This window comes from Nelusetta ayraudi, unplaced genomic scaffold (genome assembly GCF_046127955.1).
Source record: "Nelusetta ayraudi isolate G7.1 ecotype Tasmania unplaced genomic scaffold, CSIRO-AGI_Nayr_v1 ptg000011l, whole genome shotgun sequence".
NCBI classification, from domain to species: domain Eukaryota; kingdom Metazoa; phylum Chordata; class Actinopteri; order Tetraodontiformes; family Monacanthidae; genus Nelusetta; species Nelusetta ayraudi.
Window position 1 is genome coordinate 20,519,204 of NW_027466061.1, and position 27,783 is coordinate 20,546,986.

The 27,783-nt window shown below is 44.9% G+C and overlaps 1 protein-coding gene across 1 annotated transcript; it reads left to right on the forward strand.

Annotated features, from left to right (window-relative positions):
* Positions 1–1,722: 1,722 nt before the first annotated feature.
* yes1 (YES proto-oncogene 1, Src family tyrosine kinase) lies at positions 1,723–27,297 on the forward strand. Its single transcript, XM_076021822.1, has 12 exons — positions 1,723–2,124; positions 12,080–12,370; positions 14,287–14,386; positions 16,007–16,105; positions 17,376–17,479; positions 18,306–18,455; positions 19,269–19,424; positions 21,323–21,502; positions 22,435–22,511; positions 23,089–23,242; positions 23,515–23,646; positions 26,694–27,297. The coding sequence occupies exons 2-12, from the start codon at positions 12,088–12,090 to the stop codon at positions 26,900–26,902; spliced, it is 1,644 nt and encodes a 547-aa protein (XP_075877937.1). The 5' UTR covers positions 1,723–2,124; positions 12,080–12,087; the 3' UTR covers positions 26,903–27,297.
* Positions 27,298–27,783: the final 486 nt, after the last annotated feature.

Genomic DNA, 27,783 nt, shown 5'->3' on the forward strand with positions numbered 1-27,783 from the left:
GTTAAAGCAGTGCACCAACAACAGTGCCGAGTCCTGCATTCCAAACATTTCCCCAGTAACAGCATGAATCAGCAATAACTTGAAGTGCCATTCAAAAGTTGGTGATTTTTTTATTTTGCATTTCTATTAATTGATATTTAACAAGAGCAAGTTTGCATTGCTCTCACGTCAGGTGAGACTGCCACTTATCAGTAAACTCTGAATATATGGATCTCAACAACAGCTGTGTGTAGTTTAGGTATCTACAAATAGACACAGATTTTATTAATAGTGCATGGTGCTCTGCAAATAAATATAGATGGAGCATAACATGGGTTGGAGTTTATTTATTTGTTTATTACCATGAGAACAACCATTTGGAGACATTTGCATATGTATTTAATGATTTATATCCAAATGGGGACTCTATATACTCTTATAGTTAGGTATAATCAAAAACTTGAGGAAGTATGAAATTAATTATTCTAGTTTATTCTTGAGTGTCTTACTTGTGATTTTGCTGCACTCAAGGCATTGCACACACATGCCTGAAGGCAACTTAAGGTAGTTGCACACAAAGCCATGGGAGTCAGTAGGGGTCAGCAAATCACTACAATCTCAGCCCACCAATATAAATTGAGGCATGTCATTAGTGTATTATGTTTTGTTTTTAAGTACTTGTGTGATATATTGCCAAGATGACCCCCTCCCCGCCAAAACTGTTTACCAGAACTCACATTTTTATAGCCATTGTTATTTTTATTCTCGTTATAATTGTTACCTTTATTATTTCCCTTAGGATGTGCTTTGGAATGGGAAAGGAAGTTCGGTAGGTTCAACTGTAGCCCGACTATATTTAGCCTGGGGTACTAAATTTCTAAATGTATTCAGGCATTCACAAAACCCAGAGGGCACTAAATAACAGGACTAACTTAACTGCTGTTAACTGTTACTAACACGGTAAACTGCCGTCATTAACTTACGTCGCAGTTCATATGAAAACCAAACACTCTGAGAGACGACAACTACAACAAAATCTTTTCATTCTGACACATAAGGTTAAAATGTGACCTCAAAGAGTCCTCTCAGATACTGAGCCAGATGGTTTCTCCTAAATCTACGCTTGTGTTGTCGGCCATATTGGACACAAGGGAAAACCATTCAATGGGAGGTGATGTTGTGTTTATGTGCTGTAGGAAATCTTTGAATTGTCGGATCTATGTTCGGATCTATGTTCCTTAGCTCACAGTTGAAACTAAAATTGGAGAGTTAAGCAAAAGGCAGGATGTTTCGGTCTAACTACATTGATAGAGCAAACCATAAGAACAAAAATCAGCTATGGCTTAGAGTTACAATTTCTGTATTATGCAACGTATTGTAATTACAGGTGAATATTGATGTGGAAAATTCACGTTTTCAGCATAAATATTAAAAACACATGGCTTGATATGCTTGTGTTGTTTGCTATCCCCACACGCCACGTTTGTTTAAGTATAACGTGTTTTGTAATTGTGTTCTCTTCGTCAAAAAAAAGTAGTAATAAGGTATTTCTTATAAAATGGAAGGGCAATATAACGCTGTTTGATATGCTTACTATTAAATCTGTAAATTAGTTAGCGCAGAAATCCTAAAGGATTTGTAAACTTACTGAACCCGCAGTAAAAGCCGACCGTCCGAGTATATTTGTGGCCCGTGAACGTAGCACTATTCCTCCTTTGGCCTCGTCCCCTCCACGGTGCTAGTGCGGCTATTGTTGTGCGTCTTTGAGCAGGGCTGTCCTGACCTATCAGCAGGCGGTGGTTTCTCGATAGTTTAACTCCTTTGCTCGGCTCCCGCCCTGCCATATTAAGCGGTCTTTGTCAGCCGCCGGTGTGTCGTCGTCTTGGCGGAATTTGCAGCTGTCCTGCGGAGCACTTTGGAGAAGTAGTAAATCGCTATGGGACGGATGGAAGATTGAGATTCCGCTCACAGAGATCGGTGCTGCTGCTGTCGGCTCTTTCCACTTTTCCCCCCTTCATTGTCGAGGAGAGAGGAATAATTAAAAAAAAGAAAAGAAAAGAAAGACATTTCAACGAACAAAGGTGTGGACAAACGATCACAGGACGCATGTAGTCGAGGTACAACGCAACTGAGGTCGCTTTTGAGGTGAGTGTCAGCTAAACAAAGTACTTAGTAGTCTGGGAAGTCACTTCGCGGGGCCTTTTAGTGTCGTGACACTCGGATAAAGTTCAAGAAAAGACACCGGGATCATTTCCGAGTGTGGAAACTCTGTGACCCGCTCGTCGCTAACCATGATCCAGATGATTATCGGTAACTTCCAAGTAACGTAGGAAAAATAAAACCCGCTCATAGGCTTTTATTAAACCGCCTAGGGTCATGTTTGAACCCCCCACGTGTACTCGGACCATTTAAACAGCTCCACTTTTTTCTGTTTGTGAAGTGCCACTAACTTCCCACAACTCTTTCGCCTCACCCAGTCCCAACCAACACACTCACACTGGGGCAGACGCTACAGGCCCCAGCTGTCTCCACAATTCCCAAACCTTCCCACTTGTGTGTGCATTTAGACTTACACGCTCTTATCTCTTATTGTGGTGGTGTAACTGCACTTCCTAGATTTTCCCACATGAACTCACTCGAAGTTCAGAACATAAAGATCACGGGGGGGGGGTTCTCCTTTCGAAAGCAGGTTTGCTCTCAAGCTCTCAGTGTTGTTTGCCATGTGTGCATTCCAAATTTTCACTGTCCCCCCCTGATGTGCCTGTTCATGTGCTTGTACGCGGCAATGCCAAAGTAATCCTTCTCCATGGTAAATCCCTCTGTTAGCACAGACCCAGTTGGCTGGGCAGTCACGTCTCCTTCTAACACACACACACACACACACACACACACACACACACACACACACACACACACACACACACACACACACACACACAACTGGAATGGAGAGCGGCTGATGGCAGAGGAGTGAGGAGCGCTAACAGGTGGTGTTGGCTAGCATTCAGGGACTTGAGTTTAACTGGACACACAAAGGAGTCTGGGCAATCTCCTCGAGTCCTATTCACAGTATGAATGGCCGCAACTGTAACTGTATGGCTCCAAGGTGGTCACGATATGGCCGTTGACATAAAAAAAAAAGTTCTGACACTGCATACGAACAAACAATCGGGGTGTTTTTAGGAACATCCATTTCAGTGCACCAAGAACAAGAAGAGCTTTTATACTTTATAGCTTGTAGATGGCTCTTTTCTCACCCTGCCTCACACTATCCTTTGACAGTCACAGCAGGTGGCCCCAATGGCATGAATGGGTTCGGAAGGAAGTCCCCCCTTTTTCCTCCGCTCGTCACCCCCCTGCTCCGCTCTTGTGGCAGAGATGGCAAACTGCCCCCATGATAAGGCTGAGGCTGGCCTCACGGCCTGTGCCAGGGAAATGTTTTAGTGATGCTTCAGCAACGCTCCGCAGCACTAGTTGCCTTTATCAGTGTTTACAGAGAAGGTCTGTCAATCTGACGTCTAGGATCCGGCACAGCTTGTAAATTTCACAATGCCGCGAATCCATTTACATGAGCACATTAATGCGGAAATGCCACTGGGAGCATTGTGACGCGGTTGACCGGATGATTTTAGATCAGCTCTTTTGCTCTGCAGAAATAATTAATGCTAAGTTCGTAGAAGGTGTCTGCGCCTCAAGAGTGGGGATTTCTTGTGGGAGTAATACTTGAGAATTGAAGACAGAATGCTTCATTTGGCATTTACTTCTTTTCACCTCCTTCTTATTAGCAATTATCTCACATTTTTACATCCCTAGGAAACAATAAACCAGAAGTTTTGTGAAATCGATTACAGGTTTTCCAAATCTCATAAAATAAGAGTTTTAATATAACGTGATTACCATACACATTAGCAGACTTATAACTTTTGCAAAGTAATGAATGCAATAAGATTTATTTTAGAATTTTGGCTGTTTTCCAATAGTGTCATAACTACATTTTGCATACTCTTACCCCACACCACCCAGTTAATAGTGTCGCTACATCTGAATCAACCCTGCAAGTGTTCCAGACTTACACCTGACTGACTGTGGCATGCGGCCAGAGGTTCAGCAGAACATGGCGGACATGAAAGCTCAGGTACTCCAGGTGTTTAAATAGCATTTGGCTCTTACACCTGTGCTGGCATTTTATTGCAAGGCTCAATGAGAGCTCCTATATAATGCGGTAAATATAACTTAAGGGGGCAAATTATTACAATAAGGACAATGGCGGGAGCAGTCTCAGTTGAAAAGCTGGAACTGTACCACAGTGTTTGTTTAGTGTGTTTGCTTCCTAGTAGATCAGCTGCATTATTGGGTTCTAGTCAAAACGATTCATGACCAACTCTGTGATCTTCACTATAAGCTAAATAGTTAAATTCGGATCTTATTAACTTAGGTACAGCGTGAAGTTTGCCATTTTGCACATTGCACCAGTTTGACACAAACTAAATCACAGCCTTCAAAGCACCCAAATTGACATCAGTGTGCAAGGATGAAATGCCTTCAGTGGCATGGTTGGCTAATGAGGCACACGGCAGCTATGACGCAGGCTCTCTTTTGTTGCAAGACCACGATAGCGGCCAACCTTGAGCTGTGTTGTGTGATGTCAGGCCAATGTTTGAGACGCCAGACCAATGACATTGCCACCTTTCTCTCATGACTTGTTTTGTCTTGGACGGGCCTTAAAGCACCGTGTGTTGTCTCACTGTTCTAAAGTCTCAAACAACTCTGTATCTGAAGAACCAATCAAGAAATATAACAGCAATAGCACCCATTGAGTCCTAAACTTAAGTGGCACAGTTTAAACAAAATAGGGACCTGTGTGGGTGTGTACAGTCTTGATGAACGCATCATCTGTTCATTCTCATGTAAATGTGAGGGTTTTGCAAGGCAGTAGCTCAAAGGTCGGACGGCTTCTTCCTGTACGCTCCAGAATTACATCTTATCAGATTAGTCACAGCTGAAACACGAGTTTAGAGTCACAGTCTTTTTTTTGAAAGTGTAAATCTCTTCCTGGACTTTCTGTTAACCACATTACTTTAAGTAAGTACGAGTGGCATGGTTAGCAAAGTGTATGCTGTCATGGACTCAAGATTTGGCTTATCAGACTCTTTGTGCAACTTTGGTATTTTATTTGTCATTTCAACATTTGCGCAATGTTTGAAATTAGCAAACATTGACTTGTTTTCAGTTGTGCTTCCTTTTTCCCCTCCTTTGAATATCTCAGCTAGGGCCTTGAGTAATTTGAGTAACTGGATTACAAGAAATAATAGAGGAATCTAACCTGCCTCAAGGTGTCGTTTATTTTAATTTAAAGCTCACGTTTGGCATGGACTCTTTTTTTAGTATGGCACAACGTGCTTCTCTCAGAGGCCATGCGCCTATTGCAAATGGGAAGAAGGCGGAAGCGGTCTTTAGGCAACGGTACCAGGGCGGAAGCGGTCTTTAGGCAACTGTACCAGGACGGTGCGGGTTCACTCTTCTGAAACGCGCCTGCACCACGTCTGGTGTTAACTTGCACGCTGACGTTAATGGCCGCGTTCTGCTGCGGAGCGGGCTTTAATTAGGCAAACTTATGTTTTGTCCGATTACTCGATGAATCGTTGAAATATTTGATAGACTCATCGATTACCAAAATATTCAGTAGCTGCAGCCCTAATTTCAGCATCAGTGTATTGTGTTGAGGGATGTTGTGAATGTAACTGGATATATGCACTTGCCGACCACTTTATTTGCTCAAATGTTCAATTGCCAATCAGCCAATGACACGGCAGCAACATAATGCATTTACACACACGTGGCGAAAGATGACTTGCTGCATAGGGAGTTTCAGAATGTGGAATAAAGAGGATTTTGGTGACTTTGAACATGGCATGGTTGGTTGTTAGTGTTTCACAAATTGCTGATCCACTGGGTTTTCATCTCTCAGCTTTACAGCAGATGGTCTCAAAAAGCAGAAAAAGAAATCAGTGAGCAGCACTTGTGTGAAGCAGAATACCTTGTTATCGCAGAGGACAGGCTACTTGGAGACCACAGAAAGGCAACTGACTGCACAAGTGAACTTGTGTCTCCCAGACAGTCACAAGCTAGGAATTGGATCAAACCTTTCGTGTAGAACTGTACGCAAATTTGTCCTCCAAGTTTATTGTGACGAAAGTGTGGCTGCACACATTCAACAGGGGGCGTTCCCAGAGAATATAGTTGCCCTGTGGTTACCAACTTCCATGGATTAGTGAGACTTTCATCTCATGAATGTGGTCCATGCGCCAGCAGAAGAAGCTTCTCTCTGGCAGCTCAACAGAATTGATGCATTCAGCCTTGTGGGAAGCTGCAGCCTGCGTCTTCTTTATCCTGACAGTCTGGTAATGCAGCATCGCACATGTCACACATCCTGCGATTGAGTACGACTACATCACTTTGGAAGCGTACCACTTTCTCTTGCCCGCCCCTGTGCCTCATCAACTTAGCCTTGTTTCGTAGTTGTCTGATGCTTTGCCCCAGAGAGATTTTGAAGCAGCTCTTTGTTTCTGTCAGTGTGTCAAAGTGCTCACACACGTCAATGAGCAATTTTTAATCTTTTTCATTTGCGTGACAATCGTGACCCAGATCTTAGTTCCAGCCTGAGGCTGTATTTACAGTTGCCCCCTCAATGCCACTCAGAGATCGTCATGGTTCTTCACGCTTATCTCATCATGCAAACAAGAGCCGAAATTAGAAAAGCTACCTGAGTGGTTGCAATAATCTTCCTGTAATTCAATTTGTTGTAATGTCGATTTGAAGCCTCATTAGTTTGGCAAATTTGTCACACGCTCAAAAGAATTAGCAGTAATTTCTAGTTCATTAGGTTTTTTTTTCCATGTCAAATATGTGAGTTAATTTTAATGACATTCTAACATGGCTTTGCTCAGTGGACGTCACTCTGTGCCCTGTGGGCTTGGATGAGCCTGAAAAATATTTTGTGCATTTGTTAAAAGGTCCCACTGATCCATCACATCCTGAGGGATGTGAAATCTGTCCTCCAGATTCGAACCATCTCCTGGGGAATGGGCGGTGCTGTGTTTGGGACTCATTGGGTGATCTAACCCTGAAGTGTAGCCCCAATGTCTGAATGACAAGCAGGGAGGTGATGGGTATTGTTTTAATCTTTCATACAACCTTGTCACAATCTCCCAGTCACAGAGTGGATCCTCTACCAGCAGGCCACTGACCCGGTTGAATGACAGTTGCAGTGCGACTTGATTTATGAGATTTTGAGTAGGGGTGGGAATCTTTGGACACCTCACGAATCGATTACGATTACGATTCAGCTCGATTGTAAAACAATTATTGATGCATCTTTAATTTACACACTTTTCACATTTTTGCAGCAATTTTTTTTTAAAGCAGTGCGTTTGACATAAAAACAAGAGTTGATTTCATTTCTGTTAGATTTTATTTAAATAGTGCCAAGTGTACATGGTGCGTTGAAACTTTGTTGTACAGACCCAAAGGTAATAGGTATCTTGAATCACCAAAGTAAAATGTGTCCTTTATACACATTTAAGAAAAAAATGGAAACAAATTTTGTGCACTGTAGTATTCAATATGCTCAGATGCTAGTGTGCCGCGCTGTGCAGTGACGATATTCCCTGCCGTCGAAAAAAGTTGTTCTCGCTCGCTCGGTCATAGAGAGTCGGGAATGCCGTGTCAGTGAAATAGCGTCGGGATGGGATGGTGTATCTGGGCTCCGAGGTTCTGTAGCAGTGCTCGAATCCCCGACGTCTGCGTTCAAATGAGACGGAGCAGATCTGATCTCGCGGCGGTGTGGGTAGCGTTCGGCCATGTTTGCCGCGCATGTCTACTCCAGGTGCGCTCCCAATATTGTCCCGGAGAAGACGCGTACCGCCCTTCAGTTCCGCATTTTAGAACCGTCTGTATTTCTTTATTAAACGTATTTAAATAATCGAAATTTGGACGTTTGTTAATCGATTCAGAATCGTTCACGTCCGAATCGCGATTAATCTAAGAATCAGAAATTTCCTCCACCCCTAATTTTGAGTCTGAAATCTTGTTCATCCATGTTGGCAAATTCCATAGAAAGACAATTAGATGACCAGTTGTTCATGATGACTTGTCAGGACTAATGCTGAAGAAACTAGAGCGGACACCACAAGAGGTTCAAGATCTGTTACAAGACTTGTTAGAACTTCTTGTTGCATGTTGCTGCTATATCGCTGCAGCCTCTGAAGAATGTCTATACCTCATCATCTGACCACAGCACTTGTTTGCTTGCCATTCCCCTCATCTGCTTTGCCGTTGATGAATTGGCTGTTTTTTATTTTTATTTTTTATTTTGTCAAACAGTCGCTCTCATTAATCATCCTTTCTTCATCTCCCCCATCCAATCAAAGCGGCCTGCATTTTGTTGCGTCACATTTCCGGTTCTTCCCAGCAGGCCGCTGATTGGACGGGAGCAAATTCCTTCACGAAAGTCAACTAGCTTTACTTTACTCTCTCATTTTGCTCTATTTAAATGGGTAGTTGGTTCCCTCTGGATGTAGAAGGAAATGGCCACATTGTGAAAATGCTGAGTGTTAAAGAAAAGTTATTTTTTTTAAATTTATTGAAAAGAAAAGGGAAGAAAACAACTTCTGGCCTCAGCGGACCTCACATAGTGGATAAAACACCGGCTTGAAATGGTTCAATGTAGTGAGAAATCTGCCGTCTGTACAAGCTGCAGCGGGAAATGTCATCCTGTGGTCGTGGCATCTGGTTATGTTAAATTCTTAATTGGAGCTGCTGGGCTTGACAGATCGTCTGGCTTGCCGGCTCCACTGCTGTAAAGACAGTGAGTCTGCGCCTTAATTTGCATCTGTGCTGCTCAGTGTTAGCATGTGTATGGGGTGCGATGGCAGGAGTGCGGGCTGCGTCTCTGTGGGGAGGCACCGCAAGAGGTTTTCCAGCTTCTAAAGATGGATGGGACAAACAAAGGGATGACTGGGAAGCTGGTGACCGTGGCGCTATGCAGGTGGGCCTGGGAAATTCTCCGCGGGTGGTTCAAAAGCTGTGTCATGTAAAGCGAGTTGCTTAAAATAAGGCTGTAAATCATTTTTTGACTTCCACCACCACCCTGGAGCACTGAAGCATAGAGTGCGAACGCAGGAACATCAGTCAAAATGCAATACGTCTGAATGCGTTACAGTGTCCGAGATATAGTATATATTTTTACTTTTAGGTGAACTCTGAAAGTTAAAAAAAAATGTGGTTCACCATTGGCATGTTGCACCAGTTTGACATGTCACTTCATGCACCAGACCCATTGCTCTCAATCAGGCCTGTGATTCAGTGCTTTTGTGTAACTGAGTCCTCGGCAGACAGAATGCTGAAACTGGGAAGATTGCCAGTCATTAAGAAAAGGGGAGTTTTATATGTATTATTAAGCCTCTAATGTCTAATGAGAGCATACCAACTCTAAGATATTAGTCATTCAATGATAAATGAGGGATTCTAGGGTGGTCATACAGTGAATCCAGTCTGTTATTTGTCTCTGATGGGATGTTTTTTTTTTTGTTGGTGTGTAATGTAGGGCAGAACCTGCCTGGGTCGTTCCCCACTTGCCAAAAGTCATCTAGACCCTTCCTTTGCACAAAGGTCTGAAGAACCTTGTCAAAGTAAAGTCAGAGCACTGTCTCGAATGTAATAGTTACCAGGAGTGGAGTAAGCAGCCTACGGCCATTGTGTTGAAACCCAAGAAACTGCAGAGGATTTGGACCATCGACACCCTCTTTAATCTACACTGATGCTCGGCCACCGTCTTTCTTTTTTTTCTTCTTTTTTTTTAAGGGTCAGCTTTTTGTGTGCATGAGCCTTAGATCCAGGATCAAGCACTGAGCGCCGAGGAGGTTTGGAAAGTTTTGGAGGTGTGACAAGGTCAAAGGTGCCAAGGGTGTTAGTGATGGCTTCGGCTCTGACGTGACGCAGTTTGTGGTTTGTTTTGCTCGCTTGGTCGACAGGAAAAACGTTGATCAGGTCTAAAAATATTTTTTTTTACAATATTTACATTTGAGCGAGTTGGCTGGCAAATGTCAACAGGTGTCTGAGCCAGTGGTGTAGCTTTGTTGATGTTGTATCTGTGTATCATGGCTGTCTTGAGGAGCTCCAGAGTTTGCCAGGTTTTTCGGGTTGAGTGGAGGAACGACTGAGGAACACGAGTTCATCTCACTCACTGCTGGAAGCAGCCACAAAGTAAAACTCGGATCAGTGTCGATTCTGCAATTACTTACGGTAGCACAAGTGCAGAGGATGGAAAAGCCTTTTGACTTACATCAGCAGTAGCAGTTTGGAAGGAATCTTCAAATTCTTCTGCATTCTTAAATTTGGTTTATCTGCGCAGCCCCCCCCCCTCCCCCACCACCACACACTCTGCTATGCAGCCAGCTCCAAGAGGAGGGAGGCAAGCAACACTTGGCTGAGAGATCGAACGGCTCCTTAAACTCACTGATTCCCACGGCTACTGCCTGTCATGTTGCTCATCTCTCACCAAGGTCTTGCCTGGTGGTCACCTCGTGGGGGGAGGGAAGGGAGGGTCCCCCATGCCCACATGTGTGTCAGTGATAGCGTGATCACAGGGCAGAGTTGACACGGCCGCGGGCCGTAATTGGATCTGGTTTTAAGCTGCCCGCTTTGACAGGCTTTTGTCAGGACTCGTGAAGTCATATGAGGTCATTGCAGCCGAACCCCCCACAACGCCCCCTCCACCCCCACCCCCACCTCTTGCCCCGAAAGTGCTCCAGGCTACTGTGTATAGTACCGCAACTCCATGTCCCGCATTACAAGAGCTCAAGTCCTTTTAGATGTGTTGCACCCTGAAAAACACAAAATACCTTTTTTCTAGCATTTTAGTTCTTTCACTAAAGTCTCGGAACATTTCATGGTTTACCTGTTTTTGGACTAAACATACTGCAGTTGGTTTGTTAACATAAAATAAGGATAATTCTTTCTTTCTTCTTTGCTGCACCGGTCGCACACAGTAACTATGGCCAAAACTATTACAACGCTCAAAAAGAGGCTTCAGTTGTGTGAATTGTCCTTCAAAATGGCGATTAAAAAGAAGACTATATTTACAGTCACAGTCATGCTGTATAAACCACAGAATAGAGCCGTCATGATTTGGATCATGTTCCTTCAGCCAGAGACGGGCGGCTGGTGAAATCAGGTGGTTGGTGTGATTCTAAACACATTCCCAATCACTTGTACCACTGAATAAAACACAATTGAAGTTTAAAGTCGATGCAAGCAGTAGGACTTCCTTCACCTGATGTTTGTTGTGGTCACAGCAGCCGTCTGCATGTTTTGTTTTCGAACCTCAGTTTTGGAGGCAAAAAAGACAATGCTTTCTGATCAGGCTGGTGTTAAATCATTTTGGGACTGAAATTCCCTTTTACCATAGTCCAGTAGAAATATAACTGTCCTGTGGCAGGACCTGTTATTTAAATTGTCTTAGTTAATATTTTTATAACGATGTGCCAACAGGACAGTTTTCCCCCCTCACTAATGTATACTGTGGGGTTTACAATTTTTTATTATCATTTTCTTATTAGTTATCTTTTTTTAATGCATCCTCTGACATTTCGCCTGACTTGCACTGATCAGTGTGCAGAGTGCACCAGAGCTGTTGCTCATTTCTGCCAGCTGCACTGCTGCTTTCTGCTCAAGTGTATAAGAAATATGTTTGTTTTTGAGGGAAGTTGACCACTGCGCAACACTGATTCTGTGTGAACAGATTTCTCTGAAAATTTCCATCAGCCTCTCAAGCGAATTTTCTTGTTACGGCTGTAATTTGTTTCACATTCACAACAGTTATCAGGACTTGACTTTTGTGTAATTCTGCTTTCTGAATAGAGTTCCTGTTGGTCAACTGCTACATTATAGAAAGTCTCTAAAGATGTATGAGATAACTTGTGCAAACAAGCAGACTCGGTGCCGTGACACTCTCAGTATACGTGACTCCGACAACACACTCTTGTTCTCCTACTGGCAGTAACCCCATTCATCATTTATTCGCCTTTCTCTCCTCCCGCAGGCTCGACGATGGGTTGCGTGAGGAGTAAAGAGGACAAGAGCTCGCAGCTCAAGTACCGGCCTGAAGATGGCAACGCCATGTCAGTCAACCCCCACCTGGGCCACTATGGGCCCGACCCCACCGGGATGGGTCACTCCCCTGCCATGAAGACGCACAACAACAGCTATAACAGTCACCCTGGCGCACTCACGCCCTTCGGCGGCGCCTCCTCCGTCATGACGCCCTTCGGCGGGGCCTCCACGTCTTTCACCTCGGTCGCTGTGAGCAGCCCCTTCCCCAGCGTCATCACAGGTCAGTGTGCAAAGGTGTGGGATAGTAGCGAGAAAGAGACTTTGGATTCTTCTGAAATATCAGGGGTGGGAATCGCCTGGGACCTGACGATTCAATTTGATTCCGATTCAGAGGGCTACAATGCAATTAATCGCGATTAATCGAGAATCGCGATTTATCACGATTCATATATGTATCCAAAGCATGGAACATGCCGCAGAAAGTCTCAATAGACTTGGAAGAATAGAATAGAATTGGCCTCGCACTTTGCGACTGTGTTGGCAGCTTTGTCCTGGTGTTGGGCATGGTTGTCTGGTTTGGAGCAACTGGAGTATTTTCGTCTTTTCTTCCAACTCTGGGTGCCAGCGATCGATATGTTTTATTTATGTTTGTTTGTAGCGTGACACAACTTATGGAGTGACTTTTGTCCAGTGTCTTTTTCCCCTAATCCTCGTAAAACCCAAAACGCTGCCACATGCTGGACTTAAATCCCAAAGGAGCCGGTCAAATTCAGTTTTCAGTCCTCTTTAATGCCGTGTGTGTCGGTGTCTCGTCTGTGAGTCACATTTCCCCTCATTTAGAGAACGCTGACCGGCCCCCTTCCATTAAAAATAACTATTGCAATAGTGGGTCCTTTTTTAAATGTGATGTTCATAATTGTATGTGCAATGATGTGCAACTGTGCACCTCAGAAACTCTTTTATGGCAATTATGAGTTTTTCGTTCTGAAGAGGAGATTTATGGATGGAATGAAAGAGGGTATGACATTAGTTAGTGTTAAAGAAAGAGATGCCAGTGATTAGTGGTGACCACCCATTCTAGGAAACAGCCTCAAGGAAAAGAGGAAAAAACTCTTCTAATCAGTAAAGTTCTTCTAATCATCAGTTCTGAAGTGAAGAAGCCCTTTGGATTAAATTGTGAAATTTCTTTCAGAAAAGTAAAAAGAAGCTGAGTCGCCTACAGTCGCAGACTTTGAGTCTGTGCGTTTCTAGAAAAACTTGTCACGATGTTTGTAAGAAATTTTCTGGGAATGCATCGTTTGAAATGACTTCCTCTTATTTGAGATGAAGCGTTTCTTTACTTTTCTGAATGGGAGAGAGAACACGCTGAGGGTTTAATGGAAACAGCAGGTTTACCGAATTAACTCCGACGCAGCAAACATGCAGCTCAAAGTCACCTGTGCCGTGTGCGCCGTCTTCTTGGATGTTTCCATAATGAGCGGGTAACATGCTTGTTAGCATGTGCAGATCTGTCTGGACAGACGATGAGACCAAAGTGCTGCTCGGCCTCATTCAGGAAAAACAAACCTAGCAGCCATTCTTGGCAGTGAAAGCCTCCCTCCAGACCTCTGCTGCTTCCATTAGACACATAGTGCCTTCATTAGGACCTAACGAGGCTTTAGGTAGCCGCGTTAAATCGCTTCATGGAAACCCAGTGGGTTTTTTATTTTTCCATTGTTAAAGCAAATTTTGCGTTAATGTCACTTGGAGTCTATGGTACCGCAACAGACTTGGCCTCCCCTAAGAAAAAAAAACACTTCCCAATCGCTCGCAGTGGATTCATGTAAATGTGTATTTTCCATATCAAAACGGTGTTTGGTTTCAGAGTTCTGCTTTGTTCTTCCATTAAAGCAAGTTTCATTCTGTCACATTGGATCGCGAAAAGAGGGCGTTTGACCCTCTGGTCACGCGCACGCCCCTGCAGCCCTCGTCTCGCCCTCTTCAGGAGGATAATCCTGCCTGAGGTGCTTCGCCAGATCTAATCCTCCCTGTTGGAGTTCCCTCTCAAGACCAACACACCAGAGTTCTGTTGCCTCTCCTTGCTGCACATGACTCGGCATCATTAGTCAGACAAGACCAGGCCGCATCACGCAGTCTTGAATTAAGAGACATTCGATCCAGAAAAATGTTTCAAACGCACTCTCTGGTCGTCCGCAGGTGGCGTCACGTTCTTTGTGGCGCTGTACGACTACGAGGCGAGGACGGCCGACGACCTGTCGTTCAAAAAAGGGGATCGCTTCCAGATTATCAACAACACGTGAGTGTCCTGCTGTGTGTGTGGTTGTAATCTCATTGTTTTCTGGCCTGACAGTAAGGCTGAAACAGTCTGGTTTAATGTTCTCCTCTAATGGGCCATCTGTCAAATCCCTGCACTGTTTTCTTCTTTTGTTTTTACATCACTGCTACTTGACATTTTAGTTACTTTCATCCATTCAGTAAAAATGAAATACGATCCAAGCACAGTAATAAAGGGACACTCAGGCCTTATCACCAAAACGGTGCTGGATTTACTGTAATGCTGTTGGACCATTTCCTTGTTTCTCAGGTGCTTCGTGGAAATAATCCACTTTTTGTTGTCGTATTAATCCAAAATATAAATTATAGGTCACTGAATCGGCAAATATGTTTCTAGTTGTAGGGTTTTAATAAAGCAGGCTTCCCAGTGTCCTGCTGCTTCCATTGGTAACTGGCCTTCCATGGTGCCATGGCTGGGACATTTAGAGTTTACCCAGGAGGGTGAACACACGTTGGCCTCCTTTTTAAAAACAAACAAACAAACCTTCGAGTTCCAGGATTATGAACTCCGAGTATGTTAAAATTCTGCTGACATTTGCATTTTGCATTTGAATCTCTCCCTACGGTGTCACTCTTGCTGCTGAGCACATCAGGAGGTTACCAATCATGATTTAACACTCACTCACGCAATATTCCATTTCAGTCAACTTTTGTTGACTTCAATCCATGTACAGCGATAGCCATGCAGCGACGAGACATTATGAAAACACCTTGCTCTAATAGCCTTTTAATGAATCAATAACTGTTGTAGTCAGAAGCCTTAAAGGTCCAGTGTGTAAATGTTTTAAATAAGCCCGCCTGACAGCGCGTTTGCTATTTCGGGCACGGTCCAATGCGCTTCTTTAAAAAATGGTGGTGCAAGATGGCAGCTAACGAGGAGCAGGACCCTTATTGCTCGATGGATATTCTAATATATATGAGAACCGTTCTAAGGATAGGAAAGCCAAATTATCTTTATTGTACTGCGATTATACACTCCTAATAATGTATTTATGGGCAGTACGTCAAGCTTTTACCAATATAAAAATCACAAATCAAGCCAAGTTTTACACACTGGACCTTTTAAAACAATGAAACCTGTTTGGATGAAGTGGATACGACCTGCCACAGTGTAGCCAGCTGAGCTGTGTTCCATTTGAAATGTTTGCTTTCGAAAGATGCAGACAATGAAATTTGGCAGCGTTCAAAATAGCCCGCGCATCCAAAGTCGTCCAACTCTTGTTGCTGTTTCCTACTTTTCTTGAGCCTCCCGGACTTTTTCCCCTGCGTCGTGTGCGAACACGTCTTGCGGACGGTCTCGAGATGTTTGCTGCAGGTCTGAACATCCTCCAGATTTGATTTATTTATTTCCCCACCCTGACATTGTGCGGACAGAGCGGTTCGACCTGCCGCATAATGCAGCTGCACATCCCCCCCCCCCTCCCCCTCCTTTTCCCTTTTGTTTTTTAGTGCTGCAACAGCATAGTTTCCCAATTTGGGATCAATAAAGTACATCTACTCCATTCTATTTGATGTTTTTCTTTTCTAAACCCCTTTGTTGGCCGTGCCGTTGTGATTTGTGACTGTGTCTCTGGCCCTGCAGTGAAGGCGACTGGTGGGAGGCTCGCTCCATCAACACCGGACACAAAGGCTACATCCCCAGCAACTACGTGGCTCCGGCTGATTCCATCCAGGCCGAGGAGTAAGTCTCTCTCTCTCTCTCTCTCTCTCTCTCTCCCCGCCGACCTCCTCTGCTCCTCCCCTGGCGCCGTCCTCGCGCCCCGCTCGGTTGGCTCCTCGCCGCTGCTCTGATTGAGAGGACGTGACGCGGCCGGGCAGTGGCACTCTGTGACTAACGCTGCGTGGACCCAACACAAAGCCAGTGGCACTCCCATGTCTACTCGACCCATGTGACACAAACATACTGCGCCACTTTTAGACACTTTGACCTGGTTTCCCATTGGCTCTCAGCCATTATCCTCATACAAGATGTCTAACCAGCTCATTAAGTCAAACCCGTCAGCCACCAGTCAGTCAACTTGCCTTCAACCATTAGAGTGCGAATGGCGAGCGTTCCGGATTGTAGGTTTGATCTCTCGGACCCGGGAAGGAGCCAGGCAGTCAGGTAGGCCTTCACTCGGCCTTGTCTCTGATGAGCTGGGAGGGCTTCTAGGATGGAGCTGTATATTATATGTTTGAAGCTAAATTCACTTATTGCCTGTGGCGCTTGGTGCGTCACAGGCAATAATTACGGGGCTGGAACATGAACATGGTTTTTAGACTTGAATGAGATCTGATTGTCTTTGAAGCTCACTGCAAATTAGCCACACAAGCTACTTAATCATAAGTGAAGGCAACTGGACTGGTTTTGGTAGCCACTCGTGCGCACCTGCTCCTTCAGTGAGACTCATTCAAATCTCAGCCATTTTCATTTTCAACTTTTTCACTATGATAGACGGGACTTTTTATTTCAGATTTTTCATTTTGTGATTTCTAGGTCTTACTTAGATGCTTCCTCTCTGCCGAGGCAGTCCCAGTTCCACCTCTTTTCAGGCCCTGTGCCTAATTTGGAACCAGTTTGTTCGGATTGGACAGACAGACTACTGGCATTCTGCCAGGAGCAGCACTTCCACAGCGGCAGCGGATCTTTGCTGGGGTAGAAAGAATCAAACTGCCTGTTTTAAGGCCTGAAGTGGGGTCACAGCAGCAACTCAGAGCAAAGTGTTGGTGTTTTTCTTCCAACACACACACAGCCTGCCATTGTTGCTTATGTGCAGTATACAGTGACATATTTAGGGATCAGCTAGTCCGAGTAAGAATCCTTAATGGCATGGCTTTATAACCAGCCGCGACTGTGGAGAAGCACATCACTTTGAGGTGGCGCACGAAGCAGCGCCTACGAGCCAGCGCCTGGTTTCAGCAGGTTACAATGGAGGTCCCACTGGACTGTCTGACTCTTTCTCCTCCGGCAGATGGTACTTTGGCAAAATGGGCCGCAAAGACGCTGAGCGTATCCTGCTGTCCACGGGGAACCAGAGGGGGACGTTCCTGGCGCGAGAGAGTGAAACCACCAAAGGTACGAAGACATAAGGCACTGACGGTGCAAAGCAGTCAAATGCATAAGATTGGTTGGCGCCCAATGCTGAGAAAGCACATTGCAACACATGTTGAAGTTAGTCTGTGGTTCCTGGTGACACATTTGATCTCACGTGTGCAATACCAGCTGAGAACATCAATGTTCTGGGCATCTGTTGATATTTGTTGCTCTGATGTGGCTGCCCCAACTGGAGCCGCTCTTTATGGAAATACACAGGATTCCCATGGTGATGGAAAACCTGGAAAAGTCTTGGAATTTCAAAATGCCATTTTTCAGGCCTGGAAAAGCCTTGGAATTTTTTTAAATCACTGAAAGTTTTGGAAAAGTAATGAAATTTGACTGTGCCCCTTATGAACTCGCAGAATGTGTTTGTTGTTCTGCCTAGCACAGGCTATGCTCCGCCCTCACGTCTCGTCCTCAACAATGCTACGTTTACCAGTCTTTGAAATATGAAAATTCTACATTTTTAGGTTGCAGAAGGTCTGTCAGGTCAAGGTCAGTGAAAATGAGTGCAAACCCTGAATATAAATGCTAATTATTAGCAAAAGAAATTACTACCGTTATTCTATTTGTGGGGATTTACCTCCAAGTATAAATAAAACGACAACAAACCACACATAAAACTCATTAAAAAAAAAATTCTGTTCTATTTGATGCCAGTACACCCCTTTAAAATGCTCCACAATGGACTTTTAAACTCGCCCAGTCAGCCTCTGATTAACGTGCTGCTGTGTGTGTTTGGCTGTTTATTCAACAACGGTGAACTTCCAGGCAACTCAGTGTTTGTGAACGTGGTTGTTTGAAGGTGCCTACTCGCTGTCCATCCGGGACTGGGATGAGATGAAGGGCGACAACGTCAAACACTACAAGATCCGCAAGCTGGACAACGGCGGATATTATATCACCACCCGGGCCCAGTTTGAGACGCTGCAGAAGCTGGTGAAGCACTACACAGGTAGGCAGGCTGCCAGAAAATGATGTGTGTGTGTTTGTGTCGGGCTCTGCTCCTCGGTTTCCCTCATGCATTTTTCCAGCTGTTGCTCCGCCGTCACGGTCAGGGGCCATTAATCAATCAGCCGCTCCCCTCAAAAAAAGCAAAACCCTGCAAGCCAAAAATAGTTGTGAATATTAAAAAAAACTTCCATAAAGGTCTGCCTGCCTTTTTAAAGTCTGATGCCTTTTGCACCTGCTCCGAATGTAAAATCACACAAGGGGGCTGACAAGAGTTCAGCTGAATGATGTCACCTCCCCTCTGATGAAAGAGTCGCCGCCGCTGGAAGGAAGCCGTCATGGCATCTCGTCGCAGCGGTTCAATCTGGCTTTTCTGTTGCTCACTTTGAAATACAGAGACTTACCTGATCCATACATCCAACCCGTCACACACTGACTGCTCTCAGCTTAGCAGCATGTGATGTTCCCCCTTCCTGTGTGCACAATATTTCCTATTAGCCTCCGCGCTGAGTGTGGAAAAGCTTATGCTCTGTGCAAACCGTCTCCCGAAGCAAATCCCTCCTTTGATACGGAGCAGCCCAGTCGACGGTCAACTGAACCGAGTCCCGCGGAGTTCCAGCCATGGCGCTAAAACACAGGACGATTCCAAGGGAGACGTAAAGGATTATTTGCTGACCGTAAAGATCATGGGTCAACAGCTCCGAGTCTTTGCTTTCTCGTGGTCTGTCTGTGTTTCACTTTGGATAGACTCGCACTGGGAGTGAACGCTGGCTAACGCATGACTAACGTGTGGCTCCTTCTTCTCCCCTCCGTCCAGAACACTCAGACGGTCTGTGCCACCGGCTGACCACCGTGTGCCCCACCGTCAAACCGCAGACTCAGGGACTGGCAAAGGACGCCTGGGAGATCCCTCGAGAGTCCCTGCGCCTTGAGGTCAAACTGGGCCAGGGCTGCTTCGGAGAAGTGTGGATAGGTGAGACACTGAATGTTTTTGTACCAAGCAGGTGGAAGTTGGCGAACCGCAGCCTGAAATCAAAACTGCAGCTGCTACACTGCAGCTGGTTTTACTTTTTCAGTCAAGGTGTTTTTACTGATATAAGCGGCAGGTACAAGGGCAAAAGGTGACCTGTTTGTGCCGCTCTGAACAACTGCTGAAGGAAAAAGCTTCTATTAATTGTAAACAACAGCTGCAACTGAGGAGACTAGCAAAACAAAACAAAACAAAACAGAGATGAAAAATGACATTTAGTCTGATTTGAGTTGTGCACTTTATTCACCCGATCGTCTGCTACTTCAATACGTGACCCCAGCGCGTATTGGTGAACAAGTCAGAGAAAACTTCTGGCATTTCTGCAGCGGAACTTTTCATTTGACAGTGGAATTTATGGGTTATGAATGAGTTCAAGAACTAATTTCATACTATCTGAAATATGCTTGGTCTTCTTCAGTAGGAATTTGTACAGACGGTTGTTCTCGCCTTCTTCTGCTGAGCCTCTCAAAGCACCACTTCCATAGACTTTGTTTTAACCAAATAGGTGCAAAGATTTGTATAAATCATTTCAGAAATGTTCCCTCTGGCATGCCAGCCTGTTTATTCTCACCATTGGTTTGAAAAAAATGAATAAAAACAAGTAATGGTTCCACTTTACAATCTTTCTTTACTAATTAACCAGGGCTTTTATATTTCATGCTGTTCAGACTAAATAAAAATGTGTGACAACAACTTTAATTTGTTTTGTCTTTGAAAAATATCACACAAATGAGCAGAAGACGCTTTAATTGTGATATTGATGCTTTAATTTTGATGGTGGCGGATGGCAGAATGGGCAGATGTGCAGAGTTGACTTTCGGAAATAAAAGTTTGTGTGCTCTGACTCATTTGTGACTCAAGGAAAACCAACCTACAGACTTTAAAAGCACATAAACGGCGTTTGAAAGAATGATTCACGTCAAGCCCAAAGTTGAGAGAGGCTGAGTTGAGTGGAAAGCGGGACTGGTGGTGCTCCACACACGCTGCTCAGTAATCACAGGCCGCCTCCTACGCTCGGCTTCTCTGCCTGCATGTGAGGCGGGAGGCTTTTTCTGTGAACACAACTCGCTGGCCTCTTTCATCAGACGCTCTTTCATTAAGGCCGAGCCCACAGCAAGTCTCGACCTGCGAGCCTCCGCCGTGAAATCCCAGGAATCCCGGAATCCTGCTCCGTCTCTCCCTCAGGCACTCTGCTCCACTGGCCTTTCTCCTGCCTGTTTGTTGAGTATTTTGAAATATTCTTCCAAAAAGACCTACGAAAAAGACCTTTCTTTTTTTTCCAGTGTCTGTCGTGGTGCTCTTCAGTCACCACTGTGCACCTTTGCCATTTTGTATCGTCATTGCTATTGGATTAGACTAGTGCGTGTGCGCGTGCGCGTGCTGGCTGGCTGGCTTGCATGAGGTTCGTCAGTGTGATTCATTGCTGGAGGTCAGCCTCATGTTCATGGCAGCTCATTGTATGTAAGCAGGGCGTAAGTAAGAGGCTGTCAACCAGGAAGTGGGTGATCTCTTTTGTTGTCTGTGCAGCGGGAACTCAGCCAGAGATCCCAGCAACACAGTTTGATCTGACCATTGAGTGTGTGTGTGTGTGTGTGTGTGTGTGTGTGTGTGTGTGTGTGTGTGTGTGTGTGTGTGTGTGTGTGTGTGTGTGTGTGTGTGTGTGTGTGTGTGTGTGTGTGTGTGTGTGTGTGTGTGTGTGTGTGTGTGTGTTAAATGCTTCTAAACGCACCACCGTTTCTGTGTGGCTTTTTGCAAGGATATTTGCTTTCTTAGAAAGACCCTCCAGTCCAGGCCCTATAAATGCCTATCTGCTAAATGTCTGTTCTGTGGTTGTGATGCAGGCACTTGGAATGGCACAACCAAAGTGGCCATTAAGACCCTGAAGCCGGGCACCATGTCTCCAGAGGCCTTCCTGCAGGAGGCCCAGATCATGAAGAAACTGCGACACGACAAGCTGGTGCCTCTCTACGCCGTTGTGTCTGAGGAGCCCATCTACATCGTGACAGAATTCATGGGCAAAGGTACAGACGGACGGACAGACACGTACTTCTGCTGTTTCATTCGGGGTGGAAAAAAAGTCTCTGTGCTTTCTTGAAGAATTTTTCTTCTTTCATTTTTTGGAGTCCTAAATATTGCTCGATCACAGTGATGAAGAGGAGAAACAAGAAAATCAATGACCTTCAGTCTCATACTGGCCTCTAAAGTTGTACTTTAGGTCAATGCTTGATAAGGTTTTGGTTTTGAGCCTCTAATTCCTCCATTTCAGTCATTCCCTATCACGCTCTGTTGCTTGTACCACTAAGTTGCCAACAAAACTGCCGTTAAGTACTCATATTTTTTAGCATTTGTTCCTCATCTGATGTGTTTATATTAGCACATATTTTTCTTTTTCTGATCTGGAAATAGTTTAAATATCACACCGGAGAAAAAAGCAACACAACGTTAACTGTCGGTAACTCGTGGGTGCTAAAACATGAGGGCGTCACTCTGGCATTCCCCTGGTTTCTCCTTGGCCTTGTCCCGCTCCCAGCCTCTCTGTTGACACTAATCCACTGTCTGGTCAAAAGCACCAACTGCTTTGCGTCCAGCCGCGGTCTGCACACCCTTGGGTGATTGGACCAGTAACCCCCAATTACGTAGATTTGGTCGTCTCTTTTAAACGCTTCTTTTCCTACGATCACAGCCTTAGTCAATGACTGAATGAGTCAGTCAGTCCAATAGTAGCCCTATCATGTCATGTACATGCATTTAGGAATTACATCTTTATTCCAGATAAAGTAGAATGACGTTTTTAACGTTTGAAGTTTATTTTTGAAGCACTCAGTCAAAAGAGAACAGCCTTGACGTGCAACCTCCCTGCCGCCCGTGCTGTCTGCCCGCTGCCACTGTGATGCTCACTGTGTTTGTACCGCAGCTGTCAGCAGAAGTATTGAGCGCTCTTGACTCCCCGCAGGTAGTTTACTCGACTTCCTGAAGGAGGGAGATGGTAAATATCTGAAGCTGCCCCAGCTGGTGGATATGGCTGCACAGGTAAGATCTGTGTGTGTGTGTGTGTGTGTGTGTGTGTGTGTGTGTGTGTGTGTGTGTGTGTGTGTGTGTGTGTGTGTGTGTGTGTGTGTGTGTGTGTGTGTGTGTGTGTGTGTGTGTGTGTGTGTGTGTGTGTGTGTGTGGATCAGTCAACATCCTGCCTCAGTACTGCCAGCGCCGCCCCTCCACTTCCCCTCCATCCTCCCAGCGGCGTGCCTCCACTCACTCTGTGCCACTTAACTGCCTGGAGCACTTAAACGCTCATCAGAGGCCACTTGAGTTTCTGTGCTAGTCACCCACGGCGACCCGCTCCTAATTCACCCCTCTCAATGCTCCCCCCCCCAGGCCCCACCTCCCAGTACTCCTCAATTAGTGGAGCTGAGCAGTGACAGCGAGGCTGCCACCGTCTGTAAAGATTCCTCCAGTTGCATGTGCTTTGGTTTCCTCCCCTGTTGTTGATGCAGTAGCAGCAGCAGCAGTGTCTCGTCAGTTTTTATTTCACAGACGCAACCGACGCACTGTTTTTCATTTGGCCCGCTCCTCCTCTCCACCCCCCCTCCCTCTTCTCCGCCCCCCCCAGATCGCAGACGGCATGGCTTTCATCGAGAGGATGAACTACATCCACAGAGACCTGAGAGCTGCCAACATCCTTGTGGCCGACAACTTGGTGTGCAAGATCGCCGACTTTGGCCTCGCTCGACTCATCGAGGACAACGAGTACACGGCCAGACAAGGTGTTTACTCAAGATCACAAATGAGCACCAAACCCTTCTGGGCCAAGAAACATTTCACCTGTGAATTATTGGCATTTTTGGCAGTGATAACGTCACGTCATTAACTTGAGTGCATTTTTGAATGAATACTAAAAAACATCATTTTGATTTAAAATGCTGTGGTAGTATTTACAGGGGATGAGTTGATGGTTAATAAATAAAACCAATAAGATTTAAGTTATCTTTCATTTTTCAGTAAGCTTCTACATGCTTTCCTCCCTTTTTCCTGCCAGGTGCCAAATTCCCGATCAAGTGGACGGCCCCTGAAGCCGCCTTGTACGGCCGCTTCACCATCAAATCGGACGTGTGGTCTTTCGGTATACTACTGACGGAGCTGGTGACCAAGGGCAGAGTTCCATATCCAGGTAGGGAGCCCAGTCGCTTTGGCTGGATCTTCAAATCTTTTTTTTGCCCCATGCATGGTGCTCACTCATATGAGTCAGCAAAGTTAAATATGTCCCACCATTGCATGGGAAAGTACCTCTCGCTGCATTCTGACCCCTGCTGTATGCGAGTGGTACTGCAGGGTGTCTGATGCCGCTGATTATAGAGTTGCCATATGGCTGACTTAACCACCACCCCTCTCTCTCTCTCTCTCTATCTCTCACTGAGCCATCTGGCTCCTTTGGCTTTCTTGGTTTTCAGTGCAAACCACTCGGTCTAGTTGATGGAATAGTTCAGCCAAAAATGACATTTACCCCGGAGCAACGGATTCTCATCACTTTGTCCATGCAGGCTCCGTTATTGTTTTATGATGCTCGCTGCTGATCTGGAGTTTTGTAGAATTCCACCCTGCAGATGATGCAGCTGTTCCCTGAACGGTCACCACAGCCAGTTCATTCACATGTTTAGCTTCACATCGGGTTTTTTTTTTTGAGTCGGATGCCCCTCCTGGCACAAGCCTTGCGTTTCTCTGGGCTTCAGGACATATAAGGAGGACCCCCTCTACTCTGAGGCGTCGCAGGGTTTAGTTTTACTTGTGTCCAGTATTGTTAAAAAATAAAAAGCAGAAGAAGAGAAGTACAACACATCTCCAAAGCGCTCGTGCGGTATCATCAGTGTGTCAGTAGCACATAAAGATGATGCCGATAACCTCATGTTTTAGCCAACATCAGGGTAAAACATGTTTTAACAACAATCCATTTGGCTCTTAAAGAAATAATCTTTGAAATGTTTGGCCTTCATGGCTCTCCCAGCCACAACGATTCTCAACCCCTGGCCTGACTCCTCAGTGTAGCCTCCTGGCATGGAGCCGCGTTGCTCTGTTGAAGCACTCCCACCATCCTTTGTGCATAAGACTGAAGAGGTTGATGGAGAGCTGCTTGCGTAAAGTTATTTCAAATGTTGCCGTGAAACTTGCCTTGCGCTGACATGAACACAGCTAGGCCATGGCGAAAAAGTTTCATTAGCTCAAAACATGGTTTTAATGTTTAATTAAAAACAAACAAACAAACATTGAATTAACATGAAACTGCAGTACAGTTACACAGATTAAAAAATCTCTCCAGATCTTCCATCATGATCATGATCAAGTGGCCATTGGGTGAAATTTTAATTTTGGGGTGAACTGTCCCTTGTATCCCCTCAGCAGCAGCAGCAGCAGATTCTAAGGTTTAAACTGGGTGGAAACATTTGTGTGATGCTTTGCTGCACTTCCCTCCCTCTTCTGTGTGTCTGTGGTGCAGCAGCACTGACTCAGTAGGTGCACCAGGACCACGACCAGGCTCTGTCTATTTATACGTGCCACCATTCTGATATATGACAGGCGTGTGATTAGAGCTGCTGTTCCTCTGCCAAGGCAGAAATCAGAAGTCAGGCTGGGTCTCCGGCCCCTGGCCACCAGCGTATCCTGCCTCCAGCAGGTGTTCGGGGGCTTTTCCTGCCTCCCGCTGTCAGAGAACCCGATCCCCTCTGTCCTGAAGGGGGGAGGGCGGACTCGGTTGCGGCCGCCGCCTCTGTGTCATACCCTCTTTTAGCTGCGCCGGAGCTCCCCGCGGAGCCCAGTCTGCGCTGTGTCACTGGGTTCAGACCGCCGTCTTCCTGTCACGGGAAGAAATCTATGACTGGAGTGCTCCCACCAGACAGGAAGCGGCTTGATCATGAAGAGTGATGAGTAATAAAGGGAATCAGAAGTGATGTCAAGTTCCGTCTCGGGTTACTTTATCCATTTGATTTCATCAAAATATGTGCAGTTTTTTTGGGGTACTTTTTATTTACCCTTTTAACCTATAAATGTCTATAGAGGAGAGAATAACCGCTGGGCTTAGTTCACGTTCAGGTTGTTTCAGTTTCTAGCTTCCGCTTTATTTGACATGAGGGCTTCACAAACCGAGAACCAAACCAGAAGACGCATTTGAAGTAAACAAACGAGAACAAAAATCCAAATGTTGTTGTTGGACACCACTGGGCAATCTTAGCAAGCTAAGGTGGCACAAATAATCAAGTGTAAAATGAAAATTAGATGCACCTTCAGTGCTGGACACTTTAGATCACAACCCAGTTTCAGGATTGGGCCACAGCTGCCCTGAATTAACAGCAGTGGTGAATATTTGATTATGTTTCTGCAAATGTTAATACATGGGAAAATTTAAGCTTTTTAACTGAAATTATATTTTTATGCTAAAATATTATATTAATTATTTTTTGATTCTGATCTTTTTAACTATTTCCATTCATTTTATAGATTTACTCTTTACAAACACAAAACTGTCACTTATTATTCGTTCACTAATCTTTTTTTTTTTTTTTTTTTTTTATCTCATAGCTCTGATTTACTTGCCTTCATGCACAAAACATTGATTCACATTTTTGACCGATGGGTGATAAAATGTATATATCGGCGTCACAACACGCCCCCTGGTGGCTGTTTTATAGATCTTTTCCCCCACTTAATCGAGTAGAATTCATGAGTTCCTCCATTCTCCCCACCAAAATGAAAATCAAGTAACTGAAAAGACATAATTAATTTTTCTAATTTCTAAAGAAAATAAGCGAGTTGCTGCTGCAGAAGCAAGTGAAGCATAACAACTAACAGCTGATCCCTGCTTCTATGTAGCAGACTTTATTTCATCCATGTTTTGTGTTGAGATGGAAGAAGTTGAAATGTATTTATCGTTGCGTAAATGATGGAGGACCCTTATCTGAAGGGATAGTTCAAACAGAATCTGACATTCCCACCTATTGACTGCTCTTGGCTAAGGTTGACACAGCCTGATGTGGTCACACCCAGTGGAAGTCTACTAGTCATGTATTCAAATGTTGCAAAAAACCTTGGAGATCATGTCCATGTCACCATACGGCTCATGATGTGTCATCCAAGTGCCGTCCTGCCAGTGTAGAAGAAGAACAATGAAACAAATCTCCTCATGCTATTTTATTAATTAATTAATTAATACATTTTTTTGTCCTTTAGGAATGGTGAACCGAGAAGTGCTTGAGCAGGTGGACCGGGGCTACCGCATGCCCTGTCCCCAGGGCTGCCCCGAGTCACTCCACGAGATGATGAGGCAGTGCTGGAAGAAGGACGCGGAAGAGAGGCCCACCTTCGAGTACATCCAGTCCTTCTTAGAAGACTACTTCACTTCCACGGAGCCGCAGTACCAGCCAGGGGACAACCTCTAGACTGGCCTATGGGGGGGAGGGGCGGGGGGCGCTGATGTGGCTTTGAGGTACATGGGTGAACATTAAGGCTCAGAGCTGTCGGAGATCTTGAGCAGATGGGCTGAAGCCTTGATGAGGCTGCACAGAAAGAAAGAGGTATTGATCTGACAAACTTTTCTACAACCACTCAAGTGCAAAAGGAAAAAAAATGTTTTCAGATGTAGAGGCCTGTCCCTCGAGTATCAGGGGACCAAGTGCTGGATGGAGGAGTCTCGCCGTCCAGCGCTGCCAACGACGACGACGACTCGCACAGACTGGCCACAACACTGTGATCAAAGAGAGAGTGAAGCTCTGTCATTTTCTCTCCTTTTATTTTCAAATTAAAAGCTGCCATTTAGATGCAGCATTTTTGCTTTTTTTTAAAAAAAAAATCCTCCCCCCTTTATTTCTTTTTTAAATTCAAAACATGATTCTTTGTTATTGCAGTCAAGGTCTTTTTTTTTTAACATGTACATGAATTTGGTTTGAGATCGTAGACTGGTATGTCTGTTTATTATTATTGTTTTATTAGTGACCAGCAGCCGTGGATGCATTGTCAAGGATGAGCTGTGACTTAAAGGTGTGTGAGGATGGGCTGGGGCAAACAAAAAGGATGCAAGAATGTAGAGAGATGATATACAGTATGTGATAAAAGATCTATTTTAAGGCAATAACGAGATGCTGGATGAATGCTAATGTGAGAAGTTATTTGTATGATTCCTTTTTAACAAGCTTGAAAGCTAAGCCAAGTCAAATTATTATCCTTCTTTATTTAAATGGGGACTTGAAATCGTTTTTTTTAAAAAAGATATTTTGATAATATTGAGTAAAGATAAACATGTTTTTTTTTCCTGTTCAACATT